The sequence below is a fragment of the Phocoena sinus genome, chromosome 3 (genome assembly GCF_008692025.1).
Source record: "Phocoena sinus isolate mPhoSin1 chromosome 3, mPhoSin1.pri, whole genome shotgun sequence".
Classification (NCBI taxonomy): Eukaryota; Metazoa; Chordata; class Mammalia; order Artiodactyla; family Phocoenidae; genus Phocoena; species Phocoena sinus.
In genome coordinates, this window is record NC_045765.1 from 118525386 (window position 1) to 118543823 (window position 18438).

The 18438-nt window shown below is 40.4% G+C and overlaps 1 protein-coding gene across 1 annotated transcript; it reads left to right on the forward strand.

The window, feature by feature from the left end:
• The first annotated feature begins 10968 nt into the window (after nucleotides 1-10968).
• Nucleotides 10969-11690, forward strand: LOC116751676 (ras-related protein R-Ras2-like). Its single transcript, XM_032627877.1, is given in 2 exon segments — nucleotides 10969-11038; nucleotides 11041-11690. Coding segments are annotated over 2 exon segments (612 nt in total). The 3' UTR covers nucleotides 11583-11690.
• The last annotated feature ends 6748 nt before the right edge of the window (nucleotides 11691-18438 follow it).

Genomic DNA, 18438 nt, shown 5'->3' on the forward strand with positions numbered 1-18438 from the left:
TAAACGACCTCCCCATCAGGAGCAGGGAAGGGAAAGCAACCTGACAACCAGGCGCTCACCAGTCAACACTGAAGCAACTGTTCACTGCTCTAATGGAAATATCCACAGTTCATCAACTCCTAAGGGTAGTAAATTCATAGAAAATTTAGGAAATGCTGAGTTCCAATGCTGTCGGACAAGGAGAAGGAAGAGTATTTTGAAGACAACTGCAAAAGACTGGAAGGGTCACTTATTGGATGCTATTGAACCGATTATCAAGAGACTTGCGTTCAAGCCTTACGCCTAAGGAACTGGGAAAGTTCACAGCTATGGGAGTCCTCATATTCTTTATCTATAAAGTGAGGTCTAGACAAAATCTAACATTTTAATTGCTTCACAACCATGGTTCATTGAATAACAAGATATTCTGTGGGAAACTAAGTTATAACATTAAATATCCCGGAGAATTTTGCCGACATCCCCTTTATGAATTCTCAGACTGCTGAGCTAGTTGCCTGTAGAGGGCAGTAGTCAGTTAATAACATCTTTTTGACTCGAGCCGGAAGGGACTTTATGGATCCCTCTTTGTTATAGAGAAGGAAATTGAGGCCCAGAGAAATCAGTTTACTTGCTCAGAATCACACAGGTAGCACTAAAGCAGAGGTGAAAATATCTCTTTTTTTCATTTAATTTTTTAAATTGAAGTACAGTTGATTTACAATGCTGTGTTAGAAAATGAAGAATTCTGATCCATGTTTAAAAAAAAAAAAACTTACAGAGATCTAAACTTGAATTGCATTTAGTTGTCCATTTACTGAATCACCTCTTCTGAAAACAGTAACGTCACCATCACCATAAAACACGGATACTATCCCAGAAAACCTACTCTTTAAGACATTTTTCTTGAAGACATTTCATTCCAATGTCACTCCCCAGTCACAGTGCTATCCAGTGAAATTCCCTCAGCCTGTTACCATTTTGTTGATAAACTATGCTGTTGAAATACTTCTTTGCCAAATGTATGTATGTAGTCCTCAAAATGCTTTGGGGTACTGGATGGTGTGTAGAGTTTTTATTTTTTTCCCTCTTAATCCCATCAATGGCTGTGGTTACCTGAGGTTGGTGTTCAGTTATTTCAGTCATCCTGTGATCAGATTAGATCCACCACTTTGCAAGATTGTCTCTTCCTTGCCAATATTCCAGAAAATTCCAGTTCATGTGGTCAAATACTATACATGGACTCAGGCTTCATAAAACCATGACGAGGATATGTTTGACGTGTTAGCTTTGGGCTTTTCAGTTTGTTCTTATTTTGAGAAATAGGCATGTAGTGGCATCATGCCGCAGTAGGAGAATCGTCAACTTGGGAGCCTAACGGAGGCTTAAATCCTGCCTCTGCTCATGTATCAGCCAGGTCTCTGCAACAAGTTACTCTGCCTCTATGAGTATCAGATTTCTCATTACAGTATTTACCTTATAAGTGAAGATTCAATGAGAAAACTGTAAGTACCTAGATCAGTGCCTGTAGTATATGACCTGTTATTAGAATTAGGAGAGAGCAAAAAGGAGAATTCCACAGTGTAATGGATTCAAGGTCATGGCTATTAGAGCAAGGTATTGTCTTTAAAATGACCCATGGAAAATAGATTAGATGAACATTCCAGTGGATAAGTTTCAGGAAAGTAGCTTTTAACCCACCACAAGCTAGTGCCATGGTACTCATTGTTCACCAACTTTCACAGCAGTGACATTACTAAAATATAGCCTAAGTCACCCCACACATGTTAGTGGTGACCAAAGAGCATACTCCATTAAGAACATGAGTAGAGGAACTTAGAGCAGTTAGCCACTCTCACTCCATGATATTTCTAGGATGCAGAGAGAGCATTTCAGTTTCTTTTTCAACCCAGTCTTTTCTTAGAGCTTATGGAAAAGAGAATGAAGGAGGTCCTCAAAAACACGATGGTCCAAGCATAGGTACACTGTTGCTATGGCATTGTTTTCATAGTTTTGCATAATTGGTTCATACCCTTTGAGTGCATATTATGTTCAGAGCACCAGACATGTATTATTTCATTCAAACTCCACCACAACCTGATGGGGAGATACTGTTACTGACTTCAGTATATTGATGGAGAAACTGAGGTTTGACAAGTGTGTGTTGCTTGCCCAGGTCGAAAGTAATGTGGTGAAACCAGAATGAAACAGTAACTCCAGAGTCTGTGCTGGAGACACAGCACAATATATAAGTTTGGCATCTTATACATTGGCTTTTGTGAATGTGGTAATAGTGGGCAAAAAGGGAGATAACAACCTGAGGGGGAAAAAACCTCAAGAAATCTACTGAGAACCAAAACCATTTCCATCCCCACAGTCTACATTAACATAAGTTTTCTATTCCATGGGTCTTCTTCAGCATAACTTTACTGTTCCAGAAAGACCAAGAAGATGGCAATTACAAATGACTTTATCGTTCACTCCAAAGACCTCCCCAAAGACCCTTCAACTCATCTCCTGAAAACATCAAAGGATAATTTTACATCAATTTGAGCATTTTCAAACCCCTCACCTCAAAATCTTCACCTTGCTATGTCCGTTAATCCTAAAAATTGTATTGTGGGGCTTCCCTGGTGGTGCAGTGGTTGAGAGTCCGCCTGCCGATGCAGGAGACACAGGTTCGTGCCCCGGTCCGGTAAGATCCCACATGCGAAGCTGCTGGGCCCGTGAGCCATGGCCGCTGAGACTGCGCGTCTGGAGCCTGTGCTCCGCAACGGGAGAGGCCATGACGGAGAGGCCCGCGTACCGCAAAAAAAAAAAAAAAAAAAAGATTATATTGTGGTCCTCACCCAGCCCTAACCAGACCTCCCCACTCTCAAGATGAAAGACACACATTGAAGAAAACCATACTTCAAAATCTCAAAACTATTCCCAACCTTGCCCTCCCTATTCTGAGCCTCTGCTAAGCCTGTTGAGGTGGTGACATCTCTATTACCTGTAAAGCATTCGTTTCTTAACTGGGGCTGATTTCGCCTCCAAGAGGAAATGGAGCAATGTCTGGAGACATTTTTGATTGTCATGACTGGGGATGCTGCTGGCCTCTAGAGGGTCAGGGTCAAGATTGCTGCTAAACATCCTACAATGCCCAGGATAATCCCCGTCTTCTAACAAAGAATTATCCAGTATCAAAAGGTTATTTTGATAACATTTGGGGGAGCTAGAATTCAAACCCCTAATTAGCAATGTCTAAATTCATTCTGTATAGAAGTATCTCAAACTCTGAACCATTCTGGCTATGTTCTTATTCTCATTGCTATTCATTTCCAGTATCCCTGCAGGTTAGTAAGCCCCAAATCCATGGTGCCCATCCTCAAGAATTTCATCCCGAGAGTCTATACTACAGACAAATACCTGACTTTCTTTTTATGGGGCTTTCCATCTTCTAAGAAAAGATCACCTGGTGGTTCATTTATCTTTAATTTCTATACGTTGTATTCTGAATGAGCAGTTTGAATTGATGGACTTGAGACCGCAGTTTTTTAGGAGATATCCTTATCTGTCTTAATAACTAGAGTTTCTGAAGGTGTGAAAATGGCTTTCATGAACAGGAAGCTTGTTCTACTGAAACCAAACAGCACTAAATCGTAGCATACTAAAAGTAATAGAGAATATGGAATACTGCCTTTGGAAATTAGAATTGAATTTTACCTTTTCTTCTAGATATTTCCACGGATAACAATATTTCCTTGGACATCAGTTATAAGATCAATTTGTAACTGAAAATATAAACAGTCTACCTTTCCTGCCTGTGGTGGGTAAAAGGAAAAAGCAACTATATAGAGAAAGAGTTCAAACACTGATATCACTTAAGTCTTGAAATACTGTGCAATGATTTTCTGAAGGCAAGTAATGGGCTTTGAATCTTGGGGATTTAATGAAATTAAATACCAGCCCTCACTGTGGGCACAGAAGCCAGGCCTTGTGTTGTTGGAATGAAACCCGTGATGATCTCAGTCTGTGCAGAAATTACATTGATAAACCCACAGTGCCTTTGTATTAGGCAGCAGTGTGTCTGTCACCAAGAACTTCACTGAATCTTCTGGAAGCTCTCAAGCCCATCATAGAAATATTGCCTATCTCAACACTTGTCACAGGAAGGACCCGGGAGGTTTTCCTTCTTTAAAATTTTGGGGTGATGAGAGTCTTGAGTCTTGTGGGGATCCACTCAGACCCCCAGAGTTGGTATAAAGATAATGTTAAAGACAAAACATTTTAGCTAAAGCAGAGGCGGAAAGAAATCTTATCTAAATGGCCCTTACCTGACCATGGCAGAGACTCCAGAGAAATACAACTGCTGTTAACCCCCTTCCCAGGGAGTTTCCTGCAAATTCAGCTGCCATGGAGACAGACTACCCATTCCCTTAGCGTCAAAAAGTCCCATAGAACCTTCCCTACCTTCCCACTGAGGCCCTAATCGCCACCACCCCTCTGTTAAATTTGGTACATGAACCTGTTAATCCCTGGCTGTTGAATGGGTTCCTCATCACTGACTACTTCCACCTGCCTGCATAAGTAATCCTTGTCTTTTCTCCTGTTAATCTGTCTCTTGTTGGTTAATTTGTAGGCCCTCAACCACTAGACATCAGTTGGAAGAAGAAAAGTTTTCCTTCTTCAACAGTTCAACAGTTTGGGTGATAAGGACGGGATGGTAGGGGTGCCCTGCTCACCTAGAGACTGTAGCTGAGATCTTGGGACCTCTGACCAAGCTGACAGGTAAGTTTCCTTATCAGCCAGACTCCCAGGTCTCTCAGGGTCTGGTTGAGCAAAGGCAGTAAGAGCTTCTCCTTTTTTTATTCTTTTCAAGGTTGAGATTAGCAGGAGAAAATACTTAACACAAACTAGTTCTTTGTATATTGTGACTCGGTTTTTTTTTTTTTTTTTTTTGCTGTGAAGATATTTTTATTTTTTATTTACTTTTTTTGAATTTTAGAATTTTATTTATCTTTTATACAGCAGGTTCTTATTAGTTATCCATTTTAGACATATTAGTGTATACATGTCAATCCCAATCTCCCAGTTCATCCCACCACCACCACCACCACCACTTTACCCACTTGGTGTCCAAAGGTTCGTCCTCTACATCTGTGTCTCTATTTCTGCCCTGCAAACCGGTTCATCTGTACCATTTTTCTAGTTTGAGTACTCTTACTGTAGATCCTTTCCCTCCCAGGGATAGCCACTCTGTCCTATCTGTTCACCTCTTCGTGTGTCCTGAGAGCTTGGTTTGTATCTAGTAAGTGCATTCACTCTCTGGTTTTCTGTCTGCCCAGGGATGCAGATTTTGGGGTCTGTGTTCAGAAGAAGCCAAACATTAGGTTGAGATCATGAGAATCTGTAGACTTCAGGACAAATATGTGAGCAGACTGGGCACTCCATTTGTGGCTGGTGTCCTGCTAACCATTACCAGCTCTTGGTGCGTTCATCTCAGTCTAGATAAAGGGTCTTAGTCCGTAAGGACCTTATCCTCTGTTTCCTTGTTGCCTTGCTTGTGCTGGGAAGTCCTATCCCAGTATCACCTGCCTGGTGTCAGACACAGATCGGAAGGTCTGTAACTGGAGGTGTCTCACTTTAAAACACACAAAAAAATTATTTTCTTTATTTTTTTGGCTGCGTCAGGTCTTAGTTGCAGCATGTGGGATTGTGGCGCGAGGGTTTTCTCTCTCTAGTTGTGGCGCGCAGGCTCAGGGCGCATAGGCTCTGTAGTTGTGGCATGCGGGCTTAGTTGCCCTGTGGCATATTGGATCTTAGGTCCCAGACCAGGGATCGAAGCCACGTCCCCTGCATTGGAAAGTGGATTCTTTACCACCGGAACACCAGGGAAGTCCCGAGGTAGCTCACTTTTATGGGAAGCTAGAGACACGTGTTTTCACAAACACCACTTCCATCACCTGTGGCAAATGAGATTCTTTGCTTTTTTTCTCTTTGGCTATTGTTGGGAGTGACTAAATTATGGGTCTTCGTTTTCTGCACCCTTTTGGGCGGTTGCCTCTTGTGTCCATGGCTAAATCATAAAAAGGTCCATTGGTTTTGAGGCACATTTTAGAAAACATATACGTTTGCAGATCCTAAGTCGTCAGTGGCCAGACAACAGATCTTTTGATTTGAAAAAGAGTTTATATTTGTAAGCATTTTTAGAGAACTCTCACCCTAAACAAATATCCTATTACCAATATGGAAAAATCAAACTGAAAGGAGGACATAAAGAAAGATCACAGCTAGCTTAAAAGTCTCCCTTAACAAAATTAAAGAACAGAAATCAAAATCTATATCCACCATAAACTCCCTCCTCCACCTCCCTGCTACAAATGGCCCACTTGGGCCTTTCCCCTGAAGGTTAATTGGGCTAAAGTGGAATGAAGTACTCAGAGGGAAGGAATACATCCTAAAGCCTTTGTTGAACGATTTATAAAAACATTCCAAAGACACAGAGCTCTAAATCCAGAAGCCCTGGAACATAGGAATCTTGGTTTCTGCCTTAATTGGAACTCTCTCTGATATACGTAAGAATTTCAAAATAATATAGTTGGACGGGTAGGCCAGCCCCTTAATATCACTACTGAGGCTGCTTCCAAAGCCTCCCTTATTCATCTCAATATACTTGCTGATACTTTAAGAAGTCAGGATGTTGGAAAAGGGACTGCCCTGAACTTAAGAAAAAGAAACACAAATAGTAATTACGCTAGGCCTCAGCCTCCTCAGTCCGGCTCCTCTGAAACCTCTTAGCAACTAGGCCTCAACCTAAGCCAATTAGAAACTACAGACTCTCAACACAAATAATTCTGCCCACCTACTACATCCCCCTCTCCTGCTCCCCCCTTAAAAATGCCTGTTTGCAAAGGCTCAAAGCTACCAGACGAATTTGCTGTTGTCCCGGCCAAAATCTGGTAATAGGCAAATATGCCGCTGAAAACGCTCTTAGAGCAGTTATTTTAAAAGGTTGCTTTCTTCCTCTCCCTCTTTGAGATGTAAATCTTCTACCACCCAGAACCGTCTTCTCCAGGACCCGAGAGCCGTCTCTTTAAAATGCAAACATCCAAGGAAATTAGGCTGGCTCTCAGCCTGAGGGATCCCTTGCTTTTAATTGTACTATTGCTTTCTGTCATAAAATATAAGAAATTTATTTCTCCTCTTAATAAAAACCAATTAATATCCCCCTTTAATGAGCCCCCAGTGCTCTTTTCCTTGGCACTCCCCGGGCTTTAAAAAGTAACTTCTAGGGACTTCCCTGGTGGTCCAGCAGTTAAGACTCTGCGCTCCCAATGCAGGGGGCCCAGTTTCGATCCCTGGTCAGGGAACTAGATCCTGCACGCTGCAACTAAAAACATCCTGCACGCGGCAACTAAGACCCGGCATAGCCCAACAAACAAACAAATAAATAAATAGTAACTTCTCAGGCCACTAAAACAACCACCTGAGTGAGACTGAACTACAGCCTCCACTGATTATACATCAAGGCAAAGAAAAGGTCTTAAAGGTTTCCCCCACAAATATTGGTAAAAAGCTTTAGCCCATAGGTTGAACAAATAACAACTCATTTCATCTGCTAGAAACATCGTCTGAATAAAAAGTGGGACAAAGACAAACACTAATTCTTACCTAAACTAATAAATTTTGGATTACTATGAAAGCTATAAGGTCTCTATTTGTGTCTGCATGTATGCTTATGTCTGTCTATGTATGTAATATGTATATGTGGTATTTTCTTACCCCTGGATGGTATAGCCAAATTAATTTATAAAATTCCTTAAAAGAGCTCTACTTTAATTGGCTTAGAGAAAAATAAAAACATATAAATGAAATATTCCTAAAACTCAGAAATCTAAATTTTTTTTTCAAATTCACATGATTTGGGTAAATCTTTAGTAAATAAGACTAGTTTAATATCATTTGTTTAATAATAAAAATAACTGTTTCTTCTGAGTTATCAGCATTATGATACAAACATATATTTTCAGACTACTTGGGTTTACTAATCAAATAAGCTATTATTTACTATATGTTTAAGATTATAAAACTTACAGATTTTATTTTTTTTATTGGAGTATAGTTGCTTTACAATGTTGTGTTAGTTTGTGTTGTACGGCAAAGTGAATCAGCCACACGTATACATATATCCCCTCTTTTTTGGATTTCCTTCCCGTTTAGGTCACTACAGAGCACTGAGTAGAGTTCCCTGTGCTATACAGTCGGTTCTCATAAGTTATCTGTTTTATACATAGTAGTATATATATGTCAATCCGAATCTCCCAATCCATCCCCCACCCCCCTTCCCCGCTTGGTTTACATACATTTGTTCTCTACGGCTGTGTCTCTATTTCTACTTTGCAAATAAGTTCATCTATACCATTTTTCTAGATTCCACATATATGCGTTAATATACGGTATTTGTCTTTCTCTTCCTGACTTACTTCACTCTGTATGACGGTCTCTAGGTCCATCCATGTCTCTGCAAATGCACAATTTTGTTCCTTTTTATGGCTGAGTAGATTTTATTTTTTTTAAATTGAAGTACAGTTGATTTACAATGTTTTAGGTGTACAGCAAAGTGATTCAAAGATATATATGTGTGTGTGTGTATATATATATTCTTTTTCAGGCTCTTTTCCATTATAGGTTATTACAAGAAATTGAATATAGTTCCCTGTGCTATACAGCAGGTCCTTGTTATTTATCTATTTTATATATAGTAGTGTGTATCTGTTAATCCCAAATTCCTAATTTATCCCTCCCTCCTCCTCCCCTTTGGTAACCATAAGTTTGTTTTCTATGTCTATAAATCTGTTTCTGTTTTGTAAATAAGTTCATTTATATCATTTTTTTAGATTCCACATATAAGTGATATCATATGATATTCATCTTTATCTGACTTACTTCACTTAGTATGATAATCTCTGGGTCCATCCATGTTGCTGCAAATAGCATTATTTCATTCTTTTTTATGGCTGAGTAATATTCCATTGTGTATATACACCGCATATTCTTTATCCATTCATCTGTAATGGGCACTTAGATTGTTTCCATGTCTCAGCTATTGTAAATTTTGCTGCTATGAACATTGTGGTGCATGTACCTTTTCGAATTAGAGTTTTCATCTTTTCTGGTTATATGCCCAGGAATGGTATTACAGAATCATATGGTAACTCTATTTTTAGTTTTTTAAGGAACCTCCATACTGTTCTCCGTAGTGGCTGCACCATTATTCTCACCAACAGTGGAAGAGGGTTCCCTTTCCTCCACACCCTCTCCAGAATTTAGTATTTATAGACTTTTTGATAATGGCCATTCTGACTGGTGTGAGGTGATATCTCATGGTAGTTTTGATTTGCATTTCTCTGATAATTAGCAGTGTTGAGCATCTTTTCATATGCCTGCTGGTCATCTGTATGTTTTCTTTGGAAAAATATCTATTTAGGTCTTCTGCCCATATTTTTCTTTTGACTGAGTTATTTATTTTTTTGACAGTGAGCCATATAATATATGTGTTTTGGAAATTAATCCCTTGTTGGTCGCATTGTTTCCAAATATTTTCTACCATTCTGTAGGTTGTCTTTTCGTTTTGTTTATGGTTTCCTTTGTTGTGCAAAAGCTTTTAAGTTTAATTAAGCCCCATTTGTTTATTTTTGCTTTTGTTTCCATTACTCTAGGAGACAGATCCAAAAAAAATATGACTGCGATTTATGTCAGAGTGTTCTGCCTATATTCTCCTCTAGGAGTTTTATAGTATATGGCCTTACGTTTAGGTCCATTTTGAGTTTATTTTTGTATATGGTGTTAGAGAATGTTCTAATTTCATTCTTTTACATGTAGCTCTCCAGTGTTCTCAGCACCACTTATTGAAGAGACTGTCTTTTCTCCGTTTTTTATTCTTGCCTCCTTTATCATAGATTAATTGACCATAGTGAGTGGGTTTATTTCTGGGCTTTCTATCCTGTTCCATTGATCTATGTGTCTGTTTTTGTGCCAGCACCATACAGTTTTGATTACTGTAGCTTTGTAGTATAGTCTGAAGTCAGGGAGCAAGATTCCTTAGAGATTTTATTTTAATCAAATTAAATCATTGCTCTTACAAATTTTATTTCAACAACAATTGTGTTTTATTATATGTCTGCTTAGAAGTACTTTCCAAAATCTTTTTGGTAACTTGAAACCTTAGAGTTATACAAAGTTAAATAATAGATATCCATTAAATATCCATAAAATATCTAGACCATTTCCAAATAATATAAAATACTGAAACATTAATTACTAAACATAGCTTTAAGTTTATCTATTTTGACTTCTTATTTATACAGGAAACTAAAGATATTTGGTTCTATGAACAAAAATGATATTTTTGTCATATTGAGAAATTGTACTTTGAGGACAGCATAAGTCTCTAGAAACTGTGAGATGATGTATTGATAAATTTGCTAATCTACTACACAATGCTGGTGGTCTATGACAGTTCACAATTGTCTACTTCCTAGTTTTCTCTGGGAAATAAAGGTTACTAAGGGTTCAAAATTATAATCAATATATGTAAATGAAGCTACTAGAAATAAATAAGGGTGAAGAAGAAAACTCTGAATGCAAAGTATTCAAGGAGTGTAGGATTGTGTTTGTTAAGAAAAAGAAAAGAGTAATTCTGTCCAAAAGTAGTTGTTTAAAGATTGTTCCACTGGCACTGTGAAGACGTGTGCTGGATGGAGTGCGCCCCCCGGCCACTGCAGCCCCTCACCGCTGTGGTCACCTCGCTTCTCTGCGCCTCGGTCGGGACCCAGGCAGCCCGGGCGCTGCGCTGCCACCAGGACGGGCCCTCCAGCAGCTAGCTCCTGGCGCCCGGAACCCCCGCCCGGCTGCTCGCCCGCGGCCCACCGGCCGCACAAGTCTCCGGAGCCGGGCCTAGGACGGGCGGCGGCTCGGCGTGGCCGGGCTGGGCTCGGCGGCGTCCACATGGCCGCGGCTGGCTGGCGGGACGGCTCCGGCCAAGAGAAGTACCGGCTCGTGGTAGTCGGCGGGGGCAGCGTGGCAAGTTGGCGCTCACCATCCAGTTCATCCAGTCCTATTTTGTAACGGATTATGATCCAACCATCGAGGATTCCTACACAAAGCAGTGCGTGACAGATGACCGGGCAGCCCGGCTAGATATTCTGGATACAGCGGGACAAGAGGAGTTTGGAGCTATGAGAGAACAGTATATGAGAACTGGCGAGGGTTTCCTGTTGGTCTTTTCAGTCACAGATAGAGGCAGTTCTGAAGAAATCTATAAGTTTCAAAGACAGATTCTCAGAGTAAAGGATCTTGATGAGTTTCTAATGACTTTAATTGGTAATAAAGCAGATCTGGATCATCAGAGACAGGTAACGCAGGAAGAAGGACAGCAGTTAGCACGGCAACTTAAGGTAACATATGTGAGGGCGTCAGCAAAGATTAGGATGAATGTAGATCAAGCCTTCCATGAGCTTGTCCGGGTTATAAGGAAACTTCAAGGGCAGGAATGTCCTCCTTCACCAGAACCAACACGGAAAGAAAATGACAAGAAAGGCTGCCACTGTGTCATTTTCTAAGAATCCCTTGAATTTTAGCTACAAACTGCCAGGAAAAGCCCTCATCTTCTCCCTCTCTCCTTACAGTTCACATCACGCTGGTACCTTTCTAGCCTTCGATAAATGATCACCGTGGTAGCCTTAGACCAAGAAGCTGGCTAATCCTTTCCATGAAGCTAATCCAATGGTCATTCAAGACAGATTTAAAGGAAACACTAAGGCTGCTTCAAAGATTAATTCCTTTAAAATGGATATCTATATATACAGACACATTCTTTTTTTAAGGGCTTACTTTTAATAAGGATGAATCAGCTTTGGAACCTAAGCTGTTTGCCAAGCTGAAGTCATAGGTTGTGAAATAACTTTTAACTTCTGGAATCATATCGCCTACTGTTACTCTAAATAGAAACATAGGGAGTTTTTTTTTTAATGTGAATTTTTGCCTATCTCTAAAAATTTTGATGTCAACTTTAGTTAACCTTAAATACACCGAATTGAATTCACAAAAGTGAGACATCTCAGACCTTTACTGATGCTATAGCCTTTGTTTTCCAGTGGCCAAAATGCCTATTGTGTTTATAGGTTAAAAACTGCATGTAAAGCCTTTACTATTATTCCTAAAGATAATATTCTATGTGGCCAAATATTTGGACTCATTCTGGACTTAGGCATTTTAGTGTTCTTGGTTTTTTAATTTAACTCTTTTCACAGCCATGTTGAGAGTAAAAATAAATAATTTCTGTCTGTCTTCCTTTTCAAGTATTTCTGGGTAAGGGATTCAAAAAACTAAAACTGTTTTTGTTTATAACATAAAATATGGAATTGATCTTTCCAGGGTCAGAGATGATTAACGTTTTGCTATATACTTTTATGCGTTATTTTCTTATCAAACTGGTTAACAAGTATTTTTATATGTTTGTAAGCAAATATGCTCTCACAGCATACCTCGTGTATATGTAAAGATAAGTATTTAATTCTCACTGTTCACTTTTAGCTGACAAAGGAGAAAAAAGTGAAAACTACAGAAACTGTGGTAGAACCTTACATGCTGTTCTGGTCCTGGTTGTACCCACCTTTGGCCAGTCACATAGCTACTCAAGAAACCTTCCCAATAGAGTACAACAGGATGAGAATCTGAAATCACTTCCGATACCCCCTACTAGACACTGACTGCTATATCAAGTAGTAACTGGTAAAACGTTTAGTTGACAATTAGTATAACTGTGGGTGACTTCTGATTTTGTTTTTCATTCTGTGCATTGTGTTTAAACAATTCAAAGTTATGTTCCTGATTTTGAGATACTAAGTGGTATTGCGAGTTGTCACTTTATTGAATGCGTACAACAGTTGCACGAAGTTTATAAAGCATATCCTTGTATGCTAGACTTAAAATTGCTCTGTTCTCACACACACACACACACACACACACACACACACACACACACACAAGATTGTTCCAGAAGAAAAAAGAAAAAGAAGAGAGACAAGGGGCTTCTCTGGTGGCGCAGTGGTGAGAGTCTGCCTGCCGATGCAGGGGACACGGGTTCGTGCCCCGGTCCGGGAAGATCCCACATGCCGCGGGGCGGCTGGGCGCATGAGCCATGGCCGCTGAGCCTGCGCGTCCGGAGCCTGTGCTCCGCAACGGGAGAGGCCACAGCAGTGAGAGGCCCGCGTACTGCAAAAAAAAAAAAAAGAAAAGACAGAATTTCTTGGATTACTGGTCTGTTCTTAATAAGAGATTGTAAAAAGGTTCTCTTTACCTTTTAAGTCATCTACTTAGGAAGCAAAGATTCTGTGTCTTATTGGAATAATATCCAGTACTTTAACCATGTTTTTGATTATTTAAGAAGACCAAGTCTTTTTTCTTAAATAAAAACTGACCTGTGATCCTATTTAATCAGGTGTTCAAACCTGCTGACGTTTTGGACAGCTTCCCAAAATCAAATTCTAAATGAAGCCTTGTTGACCTGGAACTGACTTTGAGCCTTTCCACGGGGTCCCTGGAAAATCTCAAAGGGTTTGTCCTCTCACCTTGTGAAAAGGGAGATGTTTAACTAATTAAGTTTGTGTCATAATAAGTTAAGTTGTACGGAAGCAGTGTCAAATGGGAAGAGGTGCTTAACCTTCCCTAGGCTATACTGGTATGCCTAAATGTTATTGATATAAGTACTTCAGAAATTCTATGAAGTTCCTAGAAATTTGTCAATGCCCTCATTGTCTATGATATATCCTGATAGAATGTTATCGGTCATAATTTCAGTTATTATCCTAAGAGAATATATGTCACAGAAACAACCAAATTTGTCAACTGCATTATTTTTTATAATGAATTCTCATCAAACTTTAACAGTGACCATTTTAAGTTTTTTGTCATTCACAGACAGTTATTCTGTTATTCTGATGCTTTCCTAAAAGCTCTTGCAATCAGCTGCAAGCCGGAATACTTTGTCTTCAACAAAAGGGATGTCTCAGAGAACCACAGAAAGATCTATGACCTAAGGTACTCTGGGGTACAGGCTTCTGATGGCACTGCTTAAATAAATTTGAGATCATACCACTAAGGATATCCGGAATTCTAGTGGTGAAGCTGATGACTTCACAAAACTGCTAAGCCAGTTTCAAGTGGAACAAGAATTATTATGTGGGACTGAATGAGCAAATGAAAAATGATTATAATTTTTACGGATTTTTTTGTTTATTTGTTTGGAATATTGCTTGTTCTTAGATGTTTTGTTTCTCTAGATATAAGGAACCCCTTTTCTGTTTTCTCCTAAGCTATCTATAACTCACAACAATTAAGAAGATTATATCTTTGCAAACTGAAAAGAAACATTTATCTTTTTTTTCCCTAACTGATCCCTCCAGAATTCAGAAACTCTTATTGAATATTTTTACTCTCATTGCAATATAGTTGCTTGCATAAGTTCAGTAAGAATCTGTTCTCTTTGTAACAGGACATAATTGAGAAAATTGGGTATATCACCAAGGCTTTAACTGGAATGTCATATTTGAGATTCATGTACACAGAATCATCTATGACCAAACAGTTTTCAGGAATTAAGATTGCTTTATGAAGCCAATGTTTACAAAACCATTCTGGATAAACTGGCCTGGTACCTGGCTTACAGGACTTCCCGGCCTTTATAGGTGAGTAGGGAAAGTCACTTTCTGGCAGGCCCAGGAACTTTAGAATATTTTGGGAACCTCAAGAAGAAAGGAAATCACCAAATCTATAAATACTGCAGATGAAGTCTGATAAGTTCATGGCTTGGCTTACAAGCATCAAGAGGCATTTAAAAGTCCAATCTGAGATTCCTTATAAAAGTTCCAGCCAAGCAAACTTTAAAAGGCCTATATAGTCCAATTACCAATCTTGCTGCACTTATGTAAATGATCAGGCCAAATTTAATGAGAAAAGACATTTTGTAAACAAGAGTAATCTTACTTTGATAATCTTTGCTCAAAATGGGGGTGATTGTAGGGGCTTCCATGGTGGCACAGTGGTTAAGAATGCCTGCCAATGCAGGGGACACGGGTTCGAGCCCTGGTCCGGGAAGATCCCACATGCTGCGGAGCAACTAAGGCTAACTACTGAGCCTGTGCTCTAGAGCCTGTGATCCACAACTGCTGAGCCCACGTGCCACAACTACTGAAGCCCGTGTGCCTGGAGCCCGCTCTGCAGCAAGAGAAGCCACCAGAATGAGAAGCCCGTGCACCGCAACGAAGTGTAGCCCCCGCTCACCGCAACTAGAGAAAGCCGCGCACGGGAACGAAGACCCAACGCAGCCAAAAATAAATAAATAAAATAAATTTTTTCTTTAATGGGGATGATTGTAGAAAGAAATTGTATGTTTCAGTGGAAAATAATAACCTACCCTTGTATGTTACCAGATTTGAGTCCCCTTCATTGTCTTAAAGCTACGTTTTCATCTCTGTGAATTCTACCTGCCTTCTTACACGTTTTGTTGGTAATTAAATTTTTCTCTCACTCTCTTGACTTGGCATCACTGAGAACTAAAGCTGCCTTTTTCCTAAAGCCCTGTGAGCTGAAGCTGAAGTGCTATAACATCAAAGGATTTATCACCACAACAGTGTGGACCACTCAGAAAATTCACTGGAACACCTGCATCTTCCATGCTCTGCTCCGGGAAATAGCCATGGCTATAACACTGCCACTACCATCCTCACTAAAGGTGCTTCAAAATCCAACATCTAGAAATCATCTTGATTGGCTGCCTTGTGGACTCAGAAACTGCTCCAACCATTCTTCTTTGTTTTCTTCTCCCTTTGTGTATCTCTTTCCCTGCAACTTCTAATCCAAATCTCTTCCCATAGCCATCAACCTAGCCTCTTTTTTTTTTTTTTTTTTAAACTTCTAGGGATGTTTCCAGTGAGGGAAACGTGGGGAACCGCTCAGAGTCCCCAGAGTTGATTTTAAAGTAAAAACATTTGAGCTAAAGACGATACAGGAAGAAATCTTATCTCAAGTCCCTTTATCTGACACAAACATAGCTTTCAGAATATACAGCCGCCATTAACCTCCTTCCCCCCCCCCCCCCCCCCCCCCGCCCCCAGCCATGGGTGTTTCCAATGTATTTAGGTGCCTGTATGGAGGCAGACTGCCTATAGCCATTAGCATCAAAAAGTCCCACAGAACCTTCCCTATCTTCCTACTGAAGCCCTAACTACCACCATCACCACCCCTTTGTTAATTTGGCATATAAAGTTTTTATCCCAGTCTGTTGAGTGAGTTGCCTATTACTGAGTAGTTCTGTTGTGTAGGCTTAAGTAAACCTCATCTCTTTTCCTGTTAACCTATCCCTCGTCACTTAATTTACAGGCCACCAACTACTGGACCCAAGTTGGAAGAAGAAAAGTTTCCCCCCAGCAGTCTCCTCCCGGCTGACTGCAATGGCTTGGTCCCTGATGAAAGCAGCATTCATTGCCATGACTACAAAATTATCTATTCCTATGCATATGTGTGCATATGGGCATGTGTATATTTACAGCGTTGGCAGCTCAGCAGGTTGTGACTAAACGTCCTTAGGAATTTCCTTGGTGAGTCAAAGCTTATTGAAGTAGAAGCACTTCCCAGAAGATCAGAAATCTATCTTCAAACCAAGCTCATTCCCCTGCTTGTTGCATCATCAAGCCAGGCAGCTTAAAATAAATCATCTATTAAAAGTGAACCAATTACCAAACTCACCTTCCAACACTTCCAACACTAGTTTTGGGAAACGGACTGGAAGGACTCCTTCAATAGTAATTTGACTGTGCTCTCCCTGATGACATTGTCTTGGAATGTTGGTACACTTCTTTTGGCATATGCTTCAGGGGGAAGATAGTTGTCTAAATTAATGCCGAACTGGGTTCAACTCCCATCTCAACCATTTTGTAGCTTTGTAACCTTGAACAGTCCTTTAGCTTCTGTGAGGCTGCCTCAGTTTCCTTATTTGCAAGGTGGGGGAAATAAATCTTCACTTGAAAGAATTGGGGAGGGGATAAAGTGAGATAAATGTATAGGCAGGTACTTAATTTTCTTCCTGGTTTCTTTAAAGTGCTTTCGAAATCACTTGGGACGTAGGATTAGTACTCTGTAGGCAACGGTGACATAGCTCTTCCCTACATTATAGCTTATACCCTAATCATTTACTTACTTTTCTTCACCTATTTCCCTGCTTCCCTTATTCCTGGAAAAAGACCATACATGCTTTCTGTGGACAGAAAACGCATTCAGTTTTTCCTATGGAAATCAAATTTAAAATCTTTTAAGGTAGAATATGTTTATTTTGGGTCGTTTTCTAAATAACAATAACAATAATAATAAATCTTTCCTGTTTAGTTTCATGAAGATTTCTAGATTTCTCTTTAGCTTGAATCTGGCGGGCATAAGCTGATATGGAGTCTGGGTCCCCTCCTCTGTCCTTTTCTTGCGAGTATAAGTGTCATTATAGCCGGTTCTACCAGCCACGACCTGAGCCACCCTGAGTCTGGACTGAGTGCATTGGGCAGTAAGCAGTCCAAGATCTTTCTGGTCAGGGCTTGGCAGCATGAATGGAGGAGGGTGCCAGCGTGGTTGCCAAGTGGATGGCTCATAGTTTCCATCTTTGTCTTTGTGGATGGCAGTCATGTGCTCCTTGTGGTGCCCAGTTGTGCAACCGACATCAGAGGCACTAAGCCAGAACGAGGGCCTAGGATGAGGTTTGCCTTCCTGATGGGCCTGGGCCTGAATAATCAGCTAAGACAGGTTAAACTAAGGCTTGTTTGGGTGGATAAAATCAGGAACAGAGGCTGAGTGTGGTCACTGAAATGGCAAGAATGGGGGTCAGAATGAGAATGTTAGGCTGGTGTTGATTTCAGAGGTGTGGTCCTCAGATTAGGCTCAAAAGAGGGAATCTGAGGAGTCAGGTAAGGCCATGAAGACAATAACCAAGGTCAGTCCAGATGCTTCCCCAGGGGCTTGTGGTGCCAATGGGAGCTTCCATTTACCAAAGTCTGGCTTAGAGTTCCTCTTGGCAGCTCCACTATGGGGCAATCAATCTGTTTTCTCTGACACCCAGTTTATGGTGGACATTGAAAAGAGGATCCTGGTTCCATTGGAGCAAAAGCTGAATATTCTTTGGGCCGGGGCCACTAAATCTTTCCAGATAAGCAGTGCTGTCTCCTAAGCTGAAATCCGAGGCAAAGACTAGGATTTTCTCTGTCCATTCACAGAACGTGGAGAAAGGTTCCTACCATGGGGCATCTAACCAGAGTCTTGATATGAGAAAATCAGTACCTTAGGAAATGCGTTTTTCAACTTCTATCTGTATTCATGTGAGAGTGCTGTCTATGATGACTTTTAGGGAGTAATCACTGGGCTAGATCTACTATCAAG